A 17,653-nucleotide genomic window follows, 5' to 3' on the forward strand; every position below is an offset into this window, starting at 1 on the left:
CTCAACCCCAGCTCTTTTTGATGGCTGGCCTAAAAACACCTTGGGATGCTCCCTGGGAAACACTGAGGGGGAAGAGAGTCTGCCTGCTTTCCTCTGCAATCCCCAGGCTTGCAGGCTTTTTTTACCCTGTTCAGAAAAGCATCCTGGGTCTGACAACATCTCACACAGAAACTCTCTTTCTCTGAGAGGCAGCTGAGCAAGATCAGGAACGAGTGCCATGTGAGTGTAGATATGATGGGGAGAAGGTAGAGATGCACTTTTCTCAGCTCATGGTTTGGTTCATCCAGCTCAGCATTTGAGTGATCCTGGTGTATACTCCATAGTGATTTGGACGTGCACATCCCATTCCCCAGCTGACCAAACCAGCCAGAAACCACCTGCCACTGGGCTCCTTGCAGGCCAGTGGACCTCCAGAATCACCCTATAGAAAGGGAAAGGAAAATGGGGTTATAGTGATCCACAAGCTTCTCCTGCTGGATGATTACACTGGCCTTGTCCCTCTCTATGCAGATTACTGTATCCCCTCAACTCATGCCTGTGTCATCTGCAACATCCCCTGCACCCTAGGCCAATGTCAAAAACAGTACCCAGTGCAAACATCCAACCCCCTGTTGCATTCTTTCATCATGCAAATTCCTCCCCCATAGCCAGCTCCCAGGAAGTTGAGAGCTCTGTTGCTTCCTTCTGCTCTCTGTAGCATTTCCAAATATATGGAGAGCAAGGAAGCTGGTGGAATTTAACTGGATATCTGGAGAGATGTGAGACAGGGAATTCTTCTTGGCTGCTGGTAATGAGGGTTACTGTGTGTGACAGATACTAATGAGGCTGAGGGGAGAAGAGATGGATGTAGACTTGGAAGTGGGAAGTAAAGAGTGTGGAATGCGCTAAAATAAGAAAAGGAGAAGTTTAAATGTATTTGGATCCTGTCTAAGCAAAGATGTTGGTAGGAAGTGGTCCACAGAGCTGTTGTTGACCACTTAGACCAGAGGAAGGGTTGAGGGAGTCAGGCATCTTATGGTCTTTTCACCTCTTCTCAGGCTGTGGAGTACATTTGGGAGACTTGGGTCACACCCCACCTCTGGTAGTCAACCCTGATCCCACAACTCCTTTGTCACCTGGCAGGCATCTTTCTTGCCCTTCTGGTACCCAGCACACAGCATCCTGGGAGAAATCTTGTAGTGGTAGGCCTCGCTGCAGATGTCCTGCTGGATGAGCTGCACATCCACCTTCTGCAGAACATTGCTGATGTGCCCTGAGAGGTAGACCACCAAAAGCAGTGCAGGTGAGCAATGGTGGAGCTTTCCATCATTTACCGTGATCCCCCAGCCCATGTCCATCTCACTGCATGCTGAAAGCTGAAAGCTGAATTAGTGTTGTGCTCTCCACTGGCATTGTGGTCTCTGACTTTAAGGAGAATACTTCACCTGCATGGAAGGAGTAACATTCCTCTGAAGTACCTTTCCATACAGGAATATATTGTGAGCACTTCAGCTTTTGGGACAAAGGGAATTCTGGTTTGGGGAAGCCTCTGAGATGTAAGAATTTTGGATTTACTTCTCATTGAAATGGTTCTTAAGTTCTTCTGGCTAAGTATGCCAATCAGAAGTGTCCACTTCGGATAGACCCATGAATGTTTCCATTTAGGAAGCAAATGGAGCAAGCTTGTGAGTGTGAGTGAAGGTGCTAAGCTGACCTAGGCGAGCATATCCATATTCCTGTGTCAGGCACTGCTAGAAAACAGTCTGAGCCTGCTTGTTTTCCCCATGAGGAGGGAACATAAAGGGGCCATGCCCATACAGCTAAATTTTTCCTCAGAAAACAGAATGGACTCATCCGTACCACCCCATGGGAACAGGTCTTGGCTCATGTTGTCCCCCAGTAGTGTGCAGGTGCTATGTGACCAAAATGGTACCAGAGCACATGCTAACAATTGCACAGTGTGATCCCTGGGGGATAGCACTCAGACCCTGCGCTGCTCCCATTGAATTTACTAGTACAGGTGTTGCTGGTGGAACCTAGGTCCTAGGGTCTTTGACACAGGGAAAATGTTGCTGCAGCAGCGGCAGACAGATATTCCCTAGGAGATCCAATGCTGGCTTGATGAAGAGCAGTTTTTAATCTCTGCTCTCTCTGATCAAGCTCTATCCCTGGGGAATGACTCAATAGGAGCCCCCATGTCTGTGTAGGCATGGGGTTGGGCTTTGGGTCTGGGCTGCTCCATGCTGTGACCATAGCTGAATAGCACCTGGTCAGACCTTTAATTTCTGAAGTGCTATTCTAGTCTTTGAATGAAGGAACATATGCTGTCACCATACAGCTTACCAGACTCTCATGCCTGCCTCTCCGAATGAGGTTTTAAGGCACTCATTGGGTAACTTTGGCCAATCTGTGACCCAAAATCAAAGAGGTTGAAGGGGGCATAATGCTGTGGGGTGAACAGAAGTCTATTCTGCCTACCCCACATCTGAACCTTTGTTTCCGCCTTGACTCTCCTACAGTAGGTGACCAGCAAAGACCTTGCACCTACCGCCTTCCTTGAGGGCTCCCCAGCCAGTGATCCAGCAATGAAGGCCAGGCTCAAAGAAGTGAGAAGGGGCAGGCAAGCAGATGGGCTGGATTACAGGCGAGATGATCACAGGATGGTCCAGCTGGAGCAAGGCCACATCATAATCATGGCTGTCCTCCTCATAATAAGGGTGGAGGAAGAGGTGGATCACCTTGAAGGATACCTCTGTGTGGCTGGTGGCATTCTGCAAATATTTGCCCAAGTAAACGGTCCAGATGGAGGCGGAGGCCAATCTGTAGGATGCAGCATCACATGAACACAGAAGGATGGGCAGAGCCTGGTTGCTTCTGTTGCAGTCTTTTGAGGTCTCACCAGGGTCAGGTGAGATGCAGAGCTGCAAAGTAGTCCCAGTCCTATCAAGATTGGTGTCACCACTCCGAGGATGACCAGCAGCTCCTCCTCCTGAGCTGACATGGAACCAGGAAGGAAGGGCAGCCAGGGAAGTCCAGCAGTAGGGGGGAAGTGGGGGATCCCCACTGGCTCAACAGAGGAGGAAAAGGGGAGTTTGGAAGAGGTGGAGACTGGGCCTGAGGGTGCACTTTCCTTCCCTCACCCAGCCCTGTTGCCCAGCAGAACTGTGGACCTTCCTCCTCCTCACTTCTTTCCAGTTTGAAAAAATGGGTGATCCCCTCTGATCTGCATGTTACTACTGCTGTTGTGGTATGTACACTGGGCAGAAGGATCTAGGGGAGAAAGTGTGCTTCGTCCTGAAAGGGCAGACCCTAGAGGAGGGCAGCATGGGACCCAAACAGCATCCTCTGCAGGTAATGATATTCTGGCCTTATCCTGGCAACTGCTGATGCCTCCATAGTTGTGACAGCATGGGGACAAGCCAGAGCCAAAACAAAGGTGTAGCTCTGAAGTGTCTTCCTCTGCCATTGCCCTTCCAAAGCTGCTCTGCAAATCCCAGCACTGCCCTTTTTTTTTCATTCTTGCACACCCACTTACTTGTTAGTGCATGTATCCGTACTCCTTTCTCCAGCTCCAAGCCACAGAGAGGTGTGGCACAGGTGCCAGAGAAAGAATGCAGCTGCTCTGTGACATTTTGACATGCTGGACAATCCTTTCCCAATAGGAAGTGTTGCAAATCCTTCTCCTGTCCAGCATCTTCCCCCTTCTGTTTACCTTTCATCCTGGAAGCAGTGTGCAGCTGAGACCACCCAGCGGTCAGCAATGAGTGTCCCCCCGCAAATGTGACGTCCCCGAACTTGCAGGCTGGCCTGCCATGGCCATTCCCCTTCCACAGAATTAGCACCACCCACAATTCGGCTGAGAGGGGCTTGCAGCCCACAGTCTGAGGAGGAGGAGAGACAAGCAGGTACTTTAGGGTAGGAAGAGAACATGATACACTGTTTCTGCCCTTCCTTTTCTACTTAACCAACTGAAGAGTTGGACCTCTACTCCCTTGACTTACCAAGCCAGCAGATGTTTTATGTACTGCCCAGGATAGGTCTAGTGAGCACTCCATCCCAGCACATGCCCCTGCTGATGCCTGCACAGCCTTACCCCACCACCAGCTGCAGCCTGGGGATGCCCTTGAGGCAGTGCCCTGTCTGTGCTACCTGCCGTCCTGTCCAGGAAGCCTTGGAGCCATCCCCTTTTGCTGCCCACCGAGGCTCCAGAAATACCAAGCAGGAAAATCAAAACAAGAGCTCTTTCCCAGCCAGTGACCAGGCAGTCACGGGTGATTTTCCTGGCTGGAGCCTTGTAGGATGGCATTACTTCACATAAGCCAGCACAGTGGTCCAACAGGCAGTCTGTGGGTAGGACCTGGCCTGTGAGACATGTCTATCTGGCCTGATGCCGTCTGCCTGAAGGAGATGGGGAGCAGCCATCCAAAGAGCAGACAGTGCCTCCTGGCAGCTCAGCACAGAGAGCTGGCTTTTTGCTGCTGCCACCGCCACTGCAGGATGGAGCAATGGCACTGCTGCCATGGGGCTGGGGTAGGGAGATGGTGGTGAAACAAGGGAGGGTGGGTGCTTATGCTGGGGTGACAGGGGAAAGAGAGGGTGACCTGAAGCTATGTGACATCCTGAACCTGCCTGGCTGACCCGCAACCGAGCATTTCCTCACCACAGTGCTTCTCGTCAGACAGGTCCTTGCAGTCTGCAGTGGTGTCACATAGAGGGTTGGGTTTCTTCATGCAGGTCCCATCTTCACAGCGATAGGTGAAAGGACCACAGGGGACCCCTGCAAAGAGAGAGGGGAGACAGAGTTGAGGGAGGGAAGCATGTTGTAGACACAGCCAGAAGTCCTTGGGATTGGGGAAAAAAGGACAACAGAGAGCTTGGGGGAACTCCATATATGATGACAGGGAATTTCCTGAGAAATCTTGGTCAGCTACAAACAGAGCAAACACTATGAACACGGTGGGGACATTAAGTCCAAGCTGGTGTCCTTACCTTGAAAGAGGGAAGTATGCTACCAACAGAAAGATACTTGTCAGCCCAGTCCTGTCCCCTCCCTACCTTCACTGCACTGCTCCTCATCGCTCCCGTTGGCACAGTCCAGCTGCTGGTTGCAGACCTTGCTGAACTCAATGCAAGTGCTGTCCTCGTGGCACTGGAACTTTGCAGGGCACACTGCGTGAGAGGGAAGTGCCCAGGAATTAGGCATGCAGGACAAGTCATCAGGGGTAAGGTCAAGATCCTAAGTGCACCATTAGGCTCTGTGACCTCTTTCCACCTCGTAAGGTGTGCTTAAGACCATCTCTGGTATAATGCCACTGCATAGTCTTTGCCTGATCTGTGCTGTAGGTATGCTTGCACCCTGTCTTACACTTTGCTGATCCCGACTTAATTTTCCTTGACTTCTTGGCTTGGCTTTGGACCTGCCTCATCACTGTGGACTTGCTTTGTGGTCACTGGACTCTTGGTTGACCCCAGGTTACCATCTGCAAACCTGATCTGCTTGCCTTTATGTTCTGTAGGACTGCATCCTGTCTGGTGAGGTTCCTCCTGCCTTGCTGTCACCCTCAACACCTGGGTCACCTTCTCTTACAGAGCAGCCTCTCCCCTTGCTCTCTGATAGGTTAGTCCTGAATGACAGTGGATTCCTTAATGTCCATAAGATCTGATAGCCGCTCAGAATGGAGATGGCCCATCTGTCACAGAGTTTGACTTCTGATTATGTATTTTGATAGCAAAAACTTGTCCTGTGTTTGTGTGTATCTATGTGCAACACCAAATATGGTGGGCCAGCACCTCCCGGGCATTTTCTTACTGCAATGACTATAATTTCTTTCATAATTACTGTGAGGCTTCCAGATGACTAAAGGCACATGAAGGTCTGAGGCAATATGATAATTGGTTTTAAAGACAGGGACAGTTCCATACAGACGTGGAGTGAATAAGCAAAGATGCAACAGTGGCAAGAGTATAAGAAATGAAGGAAATCATGATGCTTCTATTTTCTTTTTCAAATATAAAGAGATGTCTGTAAACACCAAGAAACAAATACTTGTTTTGTACAGTCTTGGTCTGTGTTAACCTGTGTAAGTGAATGACACAAGATATCCCTAGGTCCAAGAAGCTAATAGGATTCAAGGAAGGATTAGGTATTCATAAAAAATCCATGTGTATCCTTGTCTGCATGAGGGAAACAAGCAAGCCCTGACATCAGACAACTGGATGATGGGACAGAGTGCACCATCAGCAAGACTGCAGACAATACAGAACCCCATCTTGGCCATCCTGTGAGAGCTCTCACACTTCTAGCACTGAATTAAAACTTACTTGAGAAAGATTTCTCCTTCCTTTGACTTTGTGCTTTTCTATACCTTCCTCTGAATCTTTCAGAATTGGCCACTGTCTCCAGTGGTTCAGGGATCTTTCTGTCTGTAAAAAAGACTGTTTTAGGGGACAACTAATGAAAACTTAGTGGTGGCAGCAATGTGATGAGCCCCTCCTTCCTCCAGAGATGGAAGAGTAGATGAATTTGGTGTCATGCCTGAGCCTGAATGGGTGTTCCTATGAGAATGGGACTTTGCAGGGGTCCTTGGATGCCAGGGATGGTGTTTGCATCAGCACTAACTGCTGTTGGCATGAAAAACCGATGGCTGATTTAGGACTTAGACGCTCCCAAAGTAGAGTGCAATATATGGGTGAGGATCTGTGCAGATCAAGTTTCATTAATGGCCTGAGGGGAGAGGGGAGAGAGCAGAGTAGAGCAGGGCGGTGGGGGGGCTAGGGGCAGTGTGGATAAGATGGGAGAGTTGGAAGGGGGACGCTGAGTCGTGTGCCAGCAGGGGGGGCTGTAGGCCAGGGCTGAGGTTGATTGTAGGACCTGGGTAGGGGGGAAGCAAGACAAGGTGGGAGACTGCCTGGGCAGGGGGCTTCTTTCAGTCTGCCTCGAGCTTTTGGTGCATGGGTTCTTAGAGTGGAGGTACAAGGCTGTACCTCGGCCAGCTGAATCCTCCTCGGTCTCTCCCTACCTCTGGAGGAGCAAGGTGTTGTGTCCTGCTGAGACCATGGACCAGCGGGGAGAAGAAATCACTCACCACAATTTCTCTCATCCAGCCCATTGGGGCAGTCTTTGATCCCGTCACAGGCTGGGACGCAGAGGCCATTCACCAGACACAGGAACTCCCCTGGGCAGGCTGTGTAACCACGAGAGAGGAGTTAGTCCCCAGTGACTGGAAACCTCCTTGCAGCAGAGCATTGTGGCTTGAAAGTGGAGCGTGGAGCTGCACACCTTCCTGACCACACGTGTATTGCAGCAACCTACACTCGCTGCACTCCCCAAAATCTGCCACGTCATCCACTCTGAACAAGGGCGAATAGAGCCAGGCTGTGTACCAGGGAAAGGAGGATTCTTTCTCTACTTCCTATTGTACCAATGGGCAAAAGCCAAGACAACCACCCACCTGGTGTGTCATAACTCTGGTTTAGCGTTGTTTCGTGGCCCTTGAATGCTGCAGGAAAGCTGAAATAGGCTATCTGGAGTTGTTATAAAAACTTGGTCAGGCCTTGGAGTGTTGGTGTTAGAAGTGTGTTGTCAGGTGCCAGGTGCACATATTCAGAGTCTGGTGTGTGTTACAGGCACCCTTTAGGAGGGAGATGGAGAAACCTTGGAAAGACAGACTGTGGGCATGCATTTGCATATGTGTGTATGTGTAATTGTGTGTGGTTTTATTTGTCTCTCACTGGCACGGATTCCAAGGTGAGCAGGGAAGCTCTCTCTAATAGTAGAAATAAAAGTTACTTTGTGATGGAGATGGTCTCTCATTGAATTCCCAAGGCCAGTCTGTGATGCGGGCACAGGGATCAGCCTGCAGGCAACTCTGACCTTGGGTTGTGGCGCATGGATGCTCTGGCAACATGAGGCAGGGCCACATGTGCAGAAGCAGGTTTGTACATAAATGCTGCTTCTTTTTTGGGAGATCAGTGATATGTGCATCAACACAGTTGCGAGTATGTGTCTGAAGGGCAGGTGGCACCTAGGGCTCACAAGATGTTTCCCCTAAAACAAGTCAAGTGCACAGAGGCTGCTGGTAGCTAGCTGGGAATCCCACCACCACACAAAGTAGCAGGGAGGAGCCTGAACTTACGATCAGATAGGTTGTACAGGCTATAAGCTGCTTGTACACCGGGGCCGGTTAAGGAGATCTGTGAGGTGAAGGTGATGGTGATGTCAGCTGAGGATGTGACTGGGATCCGCTCAGCATAGGCTTGCAGGGTCCGCAGGCCACACAACCTGAGGAGCAAACACAGGTGAGAAGTCCTGGAAAGCAAAGGAGGAGAAGACAACAAAGTGGGGCAAGGGTGTTCAGTGGGACTGGGGTAGGAAGGGGGCCACACAGACTGGCTGTAAGCATGAAGCCACGAAGGCAAAATGCCTTTACTATAGCATAAGACTATGAAAGAGCAATGCAAAAACGCTGAGATTTAAACCCATGCCCTGTCAACACATGGAAGAGGTGACATTGGATCTCGCTCTGCCTGGTCACATCTTGGTAGCTGAGCAAGGCCAGTCTGAGGATGGAGCAGCCCTGGTGAAACAAGGGGGCCTCTCTGTGTGCAAGGCAGAGTAACTAATGTAGGGGCTCCCCTAAAATGACTGAAGAATTGAGTTGAGGAAGCCCCAGAGATAAACAGGGATAAGAAATGACCACACATGAATGCTGTGGTAGGAACTGATCCAGAGAGACGGGAAACAGCTGAAATGGCCATGATATTCACCACCAAATAACTGGGGGCAACTGGGCAAAATTAGGCCTGATGAACAGGATGAAAACAGTCTACGGGTATGGTGACCCAGTTCTGCCCTCAGGCCATGTGCGAGTCAAGTGACCCTACTATCTTTGGACATTTCCCACTTTGTGGGCAAGCACTGAATTCAGGCCACTTGAAGCAGTTCAGTTCTTTTATTTATCTTCCCTAAGAAGCCATGTTGTAGAAACTGCAGCACCGACAGTTTAAGAGAGAGGGGCAGGGAGAGAAAAAGTGGAAATCCTAAACCAGGAGAACATAGATTCTGGAACAGGCCCTTCAGAGGAAAAGAAGTTACTCCCACAGAAGCAGAGGAGAGGAAGTTAATGAGACAGGCTGGGGGTGGTTTGGACTGAAAGGGGCAATTTTACAGTGACTAGGAGGAAAAACAAAAGCCTTGGATCCATCCATCTTGGAGCCTGCTTTGAGGAGATGGGAGTGCAGCAGCTCTCGGTCCCTTGCAGCTGGGTAGTGGTAGGCAGCAGCCCCAGCTATGTACAGATGGTAATTTCAGGAAGTCCCACAGAGGGAAGTGGCTGTAGTCAAAACAAGAGGATATGGAGCTAGGTGGAAGATCTGTATGGAGGTGGATGCAAGGCAATGGCACACACAGATAATGTTGCAGAGGTGGTGACAGGCAGATTTGCAAACACAGAAGACGTGGGAGGACACCAAGGTTACACACACAGGAGAAGACTAGGAAGCCTGATGCAAACAGCAAGTCAGAGAAGGCAGGCTGGTAGCTTGAGGCAAATCTGTAAGAAATGTGCTCACCGGGGAGCCTGCGAATAAGAGAGGCTGAAGAAGAAGTAGAAAAGCAAGAGGCACCAGCACAGAATGTCCACTGAGTATGGTGATAGGCTCTCCTTGCTCGGACCTGGGGACTGAAGTGAGCAGGGAATCTGCAGAGATTAATCTCATCTTAGTCCCAGGTGGAAAGTGAGAGACAGAAACAAGGCCCCCAGCACACACCTCCTGTTCTGGATTATCCACTGGCCTTGGGTACAGGGCAGGTCTTGCTTCTGTCTGCTGAGTGCGTAGGCGTCGAACCACAGGGTGACTCCATAGTCAAGGGACGGGACCTGCAGACAAGGGGATCCAGACTAGAGTGGGGATGGCTCCTATGAGTGCTGCAGCCCACTCCAACAGAAATGAGGAGGGTACGTGTGAAGGGGAGAGTTGGCAATTCATGTATTGCAGGCCAGAAGGAAGCAGCATCTAAACTGGGGCCATACTGCAGCCCAGGGTGACTCTGCTGCTGGTCTTAAAGCACTGAATTCATATAAATTTCTAGCAATCTGGTTCTGCCTTGAAGAGCTCCTCTGGAGACTGGATTCCTCCTCAAATATGGTATCTCTGCTATGGCATGCAATATTAGCCTCCTTCCCCTTCAGAATCACACCTTATGTGGAGATTAGGCATGCTGTCACCCTCTGCTTGCTTCCCATGATGATCTGACTGAGAGTGCTGGCTGTACCACCCTTAACGTGGGGAGTGCTGAGTGGGTTTCAGGGAGGTTGTGGATGCTTTTGTGGGAGCTGGTCTTACCGTCATGTGCCAGGTGCACTGCGTGTTGGGTGAGTAGTAACTGGGGTAGTGTGGGGTGCCAATCTTCCCTTGCAGCTCCGGGCGTTCCAGCAGAGTTATATTCATTTCACAGGCTGTAAATACAGACATTCAAAGCCCTGCTACCTGTCAGCTCAACCTCAGCCTAGGGACACCAGGTGCTCATCCCATTGTAGGAGAGGAGAAAAGGGGCTGTAAGACCTGATGCTAAAGGTGACTGGGAGGTTCCACCAAGAACCTCAAGTTCCTCACCAAGTTCCTCAAGAGGCCATTTCTACCTGGCAAGACTTTTAGACTCCTCCACTTGTTCAGAGAAGGGTAACGATAATGTATATTGATGCTTTAGACTCTTACATTGAATTGGTGTTTATCTGCGAGTGCATCTGGATGTGCTGTCCAGATCACATTTGGCCTGTCCATGCACAAGAGCTTGGGTTTACTCCTAAAATATTACCATCACTTAGGCTCAGCTTGCCGGAGCCTGTGCTGTAAAGACTTGAGCCAAATGCCAATGTATGAGTCCAGGTGAGGGAGAAAAATTTCACCTGCCTTTTACTGACCAGCACTACCCTTGCAATCTGGAGTGAATTCTGCCTTTAATGGGGATGGAGCACCTCTAGGAGAGGTGATGTTGTAAGACATAACCTGTCTCCTGTATCTATGGCTGCCCTCCTCCAGTCTTTCTCACCTTTGAGGGGCACCGCTTGCCCTGAGAGGATGAAGGGGTCATAGTAGCTGTACATGGCTTTCTTCCACACGATGGACATGACGGGACCAGATGAAAGGACTTCCACAACAGGCTCCTGCCGGCTGCAACCATAGATCCTCAGGGGAAAGAGATAAAAGGATGGGAGTGAAGTAAGCAACAAAAAAATGAAAGAGAAGAATGAGAAAGAAAGACAACGGAGGTCTGTGTTATCCACAGCACAGCCTCTTTCTATGAGGCACTAACTGAATAGAATACAGGGCCAGCAGAGACACAGCTCATGGTGCTGTAATCTCTCAGACTGCATGAGTGGCTGTGTGATATCCCACATCAGTGACTTAGCTGAGCAGTGAGATGCAGGTTCTGCATCAAAGAGAATTTCCTCTGATGTAGTCTAACACCTTCCTCTGCTGTGGTGTGTCGTGCCATCCTGCCCGGCTTCCCCGCCGTGCTCACCCTGCTCAGGAGCTACCTACGAGGTGATGAGGTGTTTCTCCAGGGGCCCAGCTGCGTCATACATAGCCAGGCGGTCCCTGCAGTCTGTGAGAGTCCACTCCAGGCGTAGCTTGATCATGTAACCCTTGAGGCTGTGGAGGTGCCAAAGACAACTGGAGGCCAGGTAGTCAGGACCCTCCAGCCTTAGGACGTCATCCTCCAGGACATAGCTGTACCTGTAGCAACCTGAATCCAGGGGAAAGATACAGGTATCTAAACCTCGGGGTAATGTAAATAGAGGCAAAGCGAGGCTTAGGGGGTGGTTGTAAGGGACATTAAGATATGGGATTGTCACTTGGGATATCAGTGTGAGCCCTTTTTCAGGGTAAGGCTGACTCATCCCAGTGATCTCAACTTTACTCTTATATATGTTTCAGTGGCACCAGTCTCCTTGTACCAGTGCTCCACTTTATAAGAACTCTTCCCTCTTCTTTGATTAAGCCAATACTGCTTCAGGTTTTAAATATCACCAAAACACAGTTATCTTACACTTAATGTAATGTGTAATGAATGTGTAATGTGTAATTAAGCCACTTAATGTGGCTTAGTTTTCTTTTTCATACTGATTTCCTCTCACCCCCATATTCTTCCTCAATTTACATCCCTCTTGTATGATTTTCAGGTTTCAGAAGGCTTCCAGACCAGGATTTTTGAGAAGTCAACTTAAAGGTGAGTTTCCAATACCATATCTAATGCAAGCCGCCAGGCATTGCACTTAAAACACTGTCTGTAATTAACAAAGCCACCTTTGAACATCACTAAGACAACAGACTCCTAAATGACTGACACCACATCCAGTGCAGAGCCATGCAGGGAAGCCTTCACCCCACTCAGTAGGATTTCATGAGGCTAGAACTTAGCACTATTTTACCAGTACACCAAGCTATTTGACAGGACTCATCAGGACAGGGACAAGACATTACTGAGGTGGCTGCACTGTCCCTGGGAGCTGGTACCTCTGCGCAGTGGTGTACTACTGGGGAAGAGGTGGGATTCTCAGAGTGGCCCAGCTTGTAGCCACATTGTGTAGTTTAGATCTGGCCAAGCAGCGGCACTGGTTCTCCCTTGCTACTGTTCTCATCTCTCCTTCCCAAGATTTACAACTCCAGGAAGCCAACAAGATTTCCATCTCCTGTAAAAATCCCTCCCATAAAGTCACAAACTCAAAAGGAAAGGAAAAGATAGCCTACCCAGAGTGGATTTCAGCACTACTATGTCTTTCACACTGGACTCTGTTAGAAAGGAAATATATAAAGGAAGATAAACAAAAAGATAAACTGGAAGTATCTGAATGTTAACATGGCAGGCGATGACTCCTTTCATTCCTATGTAAATGGCCCACAACTTTGGCAAGGGGCATGCTCAAGGTGTTTCTCTGTCTGCTTTTAGGGACCTGTATCAGTCATGCCTTCCCTCCCCCATCTCTCTGGGAAATCTCTCCAGCCTCTGCCCCAGTTCCAGCAGCCTTAATTTGTGCTTTACAGCCCACCACAAGCTTCTCTGTCTTTTCTCCTTGTTTCCTCTTCGCCTTCTCAGAAGGGCTGGGCATTGCCTCAGGCAGCCATTCCCCCACCCCACCAATGCCAGCCACACGGCATGGGACAATCCCACTTCCCAGAGCCTTCACCTTCTATTTACCTCTCCTTTGCTCTCCCAGTTTAAATAACCCTCCATCAAACACATGGGAGTTACTGAGAGTGGGGGAGGAGGTCTTCTGATGACCACAGGTTGATGAGCTACTCAACATTCTTATAGAGTCCACCTCTGGCGAAGGGAGATGCAGAGAAAGGGCTACAGATACGAGCAAAACAGAGTCATAGGGAGGACGATGCTTTTAGGAGAGCTGGGCTTTGCTCCAGCTTCCCAGCTGAACTGGGAGCGACCAGAGATCAGGTGCTATTGGGAATAATTGCTAAAATAAAAGGCATTGTGAGGTCAGTTGGGTGTGAGAATTGCTGTTGGGGGTTTGCCTAGGTCATGGCTTTGATCCTTCGTGGCTCCTAAGCAGAGCCTGCAATTCTGTGGGGAGAGCTGAGTAGTTTTGTCATGGTAAAAACAGATGTTGTTGTGGAAAAGATGATCCTGCAGGCATAAGACAGGCTCCTACAAAAGCTCATGTGCTGTAGGGAAGGACCTACGCTGAGTTGATATTAAGTACTCTTCTATCTGAAGGTAATAAACCTGGGTTCCTGTAAGGAGAATGATGCCCTGAAACTCTTCAGGAGAAAGGGGATGTTAGTGTCCTGAGGTGAGTGTAGCTGTTAGTAAAAATGAAGTGTTGGAGAGGTTCCTGTAATGGTTTGCAGCTCTGTCAATGGTTTGCAGCTCTGTGTCCTAAGGCAGGCTGCAGAGAGACTTAATGTTTAGAGCTACACAGGTCAGCAAATGAGTCTGTCAGAAAGCAATGAAGTGCTAATGACTTGCTATTACCTAGCTATTTTTTCACTCTAATTTTACAGAGCAAATGAAGCCAGAGGTTAAGTCACTGGCTTGAGGTCACCCTGGCCCAGCAGTGTAAGAGGCTTTTGGCTTTCGCCACAGTTGTTGGACTGTACTTCTGACTGGAGAGGGAGGCTGAAAGGCCTATGGAAAGCAGAAGGAAATGGAGAAACTACAACTAACGTGCTAATTCCAGAATAGAAAGAAATGTGGTCTGCTGAAATGAATAAAACAGTGAAACAGGTGCAAAATCATTAAGAGGGAATCGGAAACAGCTAAAAGAACAGCACCATCATTTATGTTTGTTTATGAGTTACATTATGGAGTGACCAAAGAAAGGGAAAATGCTAGATGGGCTGACTTGGAAGCATTTAGCATATTGTCTTATGATATCTTTCTTAAGAAAGTCAATTTAAATTAACTGAGCATAAGGTCTGGTATGCTGGAAACAGATCACAAGTAGAAGTAAGTGACTAATGGTAGCTGAGGGAGATGTCTTCATAAGATGCTAATGTAGCTTCAGAATAAAATCTGAACACGATGGTCTGGATGAGGGAGTGAAAATAATTTTGAGGAAAACAAATTTTCTTTGGGGACACAAAAAACCCACACCCCAAATCAAAACAATTGAGACATGGAGGGAAAAGTTAAAGAAAATATGGATGAGATATATTAAAGTAAGGTTCACCTTAGAAAAAATGCAAGATAATGTATCTGGGGGAAAAAAACCCAAACTTGGAGATGTCACATTTCATGGGAAGAAGAAACTTGGAAATGACACTCTCAGAAGGAGAGAAGCAACATGAAGTATCTTGTGTGTAAGATGTGTGTAAGATCTTACTCCACAGAAGCCAAAGCTGATGAATGAGAAAAAAAGTCACCTAGCTGGTCATGGTCAGCCTTATCTTCAATGATCTTTAATCTTTTGAAGAAAGGGTACTTTTTTAAAATCAAACTTCGGTTCTCCTCTATGAAGAAGAAAAATGTGTAATTGTGCCTCCTGATCCTCTCTTCTTCCCTGTACTCTTTAGGTTTCCTCTGTCCTCTTCAGTACTGATTTCTGGTCTCATGTAACCTCTCTCCCTTCAGTGCCTGATAAACTGTGGAGTATTTCTGACTGCTCAGGCCATATCTGAGCAGCTGGTACTCACCCAGCAGAACCAGCGAGTCTGGGTTCACCCTATACTCCGTTTGGTAGGACAGGCTGCCCGACCTGTTGAAGCTGGTGGAGAGCTCTTGGTGGAGCATTGTGTTTACCCTCTCAGCAGTCATGTCCTTCTGTTGGCTCTCAGGGATTTGGAGGGCAAACCAGAAGAAGAAGGTCAGAGCCCCCTCCCTAACAGAGAAAAAGCATGTTAAATATCCTCTCCTCTTCTCCAGCATCACTGGAGAGGCAAACCTCAGAGAATAATCCCTCACTTTTTCCACAGATCAGACATATTTGTGCATGACCCATGGAAACCACACAGAGTGGGGCCGGAGAGATGCTGCATCCATGGTGCTAGTTAATATCCCTTTGGGGAAGGAAACCATTCTGTGCCATCTGGCTTCAGTGATGACCATACACGGTCAAATTAATGTGATAATTAATCAAGATTGGCCTAATGAGTAGTCTCATTTCAGGTAGAAATGACCTGTGGTTACTATTGACTAGGGTTTGAGAAAAAAAACCACTCAAGACTTCATTGTCTCACCTCCCAGTGGTGACAAGTGGATGATTTATGACTCAGTACCCTACCACAAGCCATTAATGCTGGCCAGGCTCAAGCTGCAGGAGGCTGTGACTGGGAAAGCTCTGTTCAACCAGCTGGCAGAAAAAATTGGCTGGGGGAGGGGGAAGAGATGTTGAAACAAACCTTTGTTCAGTAAAAGGCTAGAGGAAGAATCACAAGTGAAACTTTTCTTTCCCCAGTTGAAAATGGAGTTGCATCAAAATTTGAATTTTCCTTAGCTGAAGGACAAATTTAGGGATGTAGTCTTTCATGGAAAAAAATCAGAAACAAATGTATACATCAGTTTGGAAGGTATTCCTACTTTCTCGATCTACTGTGAAGATCTACAAAGCTATAGTCCCACATCTGTCCCATTCCACTGTTACCCTGTTCCCAGATGGACCATGCTCCTTGGCTGCAATATTATTTCCATGGTGCATTCTGACCTCTCCCTTCTGGTTCATAGAATCAGGCCATAAAATTGGTTTCTTTAATTAGAGAAATTAATTTCCAGCTACTTAGTTTCTACTGAGAATGCCAAGCCCAGTTGTTTGGGTTTGTTTGGTTTTTTTTCATTTCTTCCCAGTATTTTTTTTTAATCTCTTGAACTTTTGCCTCTCTGAAAAATTCCAGTGTTGGCTTTTCATCATGACCTCAGATGAACGTGAACATCAAAATATCCCCAGCTCTGTCATGATGGAACCATTCTGGATATGGACTGCCCAGCCTGGCCTAGAGGTCATGGTGGGGACTGCAGCAGTTTGTCATGGTCAGATTCAGTGAAACCAGAGTACAATTGACTAGAAGATTTCACACACAAACAAGCAAAAATGCTCTGGGTGCTACTCACCCGAAGGCATACACTGTGCTTGAGTTGTAGTATCGACCCAGCTCTGTGGCATGAATCAGTTCCTTCAGCTGTAATGAGAATGTTGTCTGATAAGTATTGTGCAGTGTTACAGTGGCAAAGGACCTACGGCCAACCCTATGGTTCATCCCTTCTGCTGTACGGACCCACTAAGTCTGTCACTTGGATGGGGGTAACTGACCGACTCCTTTCTTCTTTCTACTCACTGAACTGTAATCAGGGCCAGCTTTGGTCATGAAATTGCCCTCACCATCTTCTGGAGCTTAGCTGACTCCAACCAGAAGGCTCTGGACTCCACCTGCCCAAGGTCCGGGGAATATTGGCGATTGAGGACTTGGAGGCTGCCAGAATAAAACTGCAGAACGGCTGGTTCCAGGTGCCATGGTCTGTAGTCTGCCAACAGAAGACACTACTGGATTACGTTGGTGATGTGATAGGGTTTACCTCTATGTGTGAATCTGTAAAGATCACCCAGAGTTACTAGCACGCTTTGGGCTGGGCATTGCCTTGACTACACCCCATCCACCTCTTGCATGGGGACAAAACATGTTGAATTTTTACCTAGGAAATACCAGGTTGCAGCAGCAGCTCCAGCCAACAAAAGCAAGGCTATCCCAAGGGGCACATAGCGGAGGCAGTCGCGTGAGTTAGTCTCTGATCCGTCCTTTGAGAGGGAATTGGCATCTTCCTCCTGTTCCTTGGCCTCCATCAGGGGCATCTAGTGACACAGCACACCATGGTCAGGCTGGGTTTTCTGCATCCCTTTATGTCTCTCTTTGAAGGTGCTCTGCTATCTCTGTGCTCCTCTCCCAAGATATATAGCCTCAAGAGATCTGTGTGCTAAACATTGAAGTCTTTGCTCAGTGCAAATGTGAGTAAAACTCCTAATTCAGTGGGAAGCAGGCTTCCAGGACACTGTCCTGTCTATGCCTCCTGGGTAATCCCTCAATTTTCAAATGCATTCCCTGGGTTTTGCTTCTGCCAAAACCACAGATGAGTACAATAATTAATTTCTTCAGAGACAAAAGTGGTGTCCTCCCCAGCAGGGAATGGTTTTTAAACTGCTATTTTATTGACCTAGAAATCAATGCA

General features: G+C 48.3%; 1 protein-coding gene across 1 annotated transcript; it reads right to left on the bottom strand.

Moving 5' to 3' along the window:
- Positions 1 to 262: 262 nt before the first annotated feature.
- Positions 263 to 17,279, bottom strand: TMPRSS6 (transmembrane protease, serine 6). Its single transcript, XM_010190038.1, has 17 exons — positions 17,123 to 17,279; positions 16,812 to 16,954; positions 16,544 to 16,611; positions 15,133 to 15,317; positions 12,733 to 12,774; positions 11,524 to 11,728; positions 11,030 to 11,166; positions 10,324 to 10,436; positions 9,748 to 9,857; positions 8,115 to 8,260; positions 7,065 to 7,163; positions 5,035 to 5,148; positions 4,640 to 4,756; positions 3,692 to 3,860; positions 2,528 to 2,799; positions 1,116 to 1,252; positions 263 to 421 (listed from the first exon to the last, which is right to left on the bottom strand). Exons 1-17 carry the CDS (start codon positions 17,277 to 17,279, stop codon positions 263 to 265), a joined length of 2,373 nt encoding a protein of 790 aa, XP_010188340.1.
- Between the last annotated feature and the right edge of the window lie 374 nt (positions 17,280 to 17,653).

Source organism: Mesitornis unicolor, unplaced genomic scaffold, assembly GCF_000695765.1.
Source record: "Mesitornis unicolor isolate BGI_N332 unplaced genomic scaffold, ASM69576v1 scaffold17618, whole genome shotgun sequence".
In the NCBI taxonomy this organism is placed as follows: domain Eukaryota; kingdom Metazoa; phylum Chordata; class Aves; order Mesitornithiformes; family Mesitornithidae; genus Mesitornis; species Mesitornis unicolor.

Bases quoted from the DNA above. Each gene is read 5' to 3' on its own strand.
- TMPRSS6 (XM_010190038.1), bottom strand. From the start codon at position 17,279: ATGCCCCTGATGGAGGCCAAGGAACAGGAGGAAGATGCCAATTCCCTC. The intron at 5,149-7,064 runs GTGAGTGATTTC...CCTCTCACGCAG, and splicing joins GCTGGATGAGAGAAATTGTG to TGTGCCCTGCAAAGTTCCAG. The intron at 422-1,115 runs GTGACAAAGGAG...CCCTTTCTATAG, and splicing joins GCAAGAAAGATGCCTGCCAG to GGTGATTCTGGAGGTCCACT.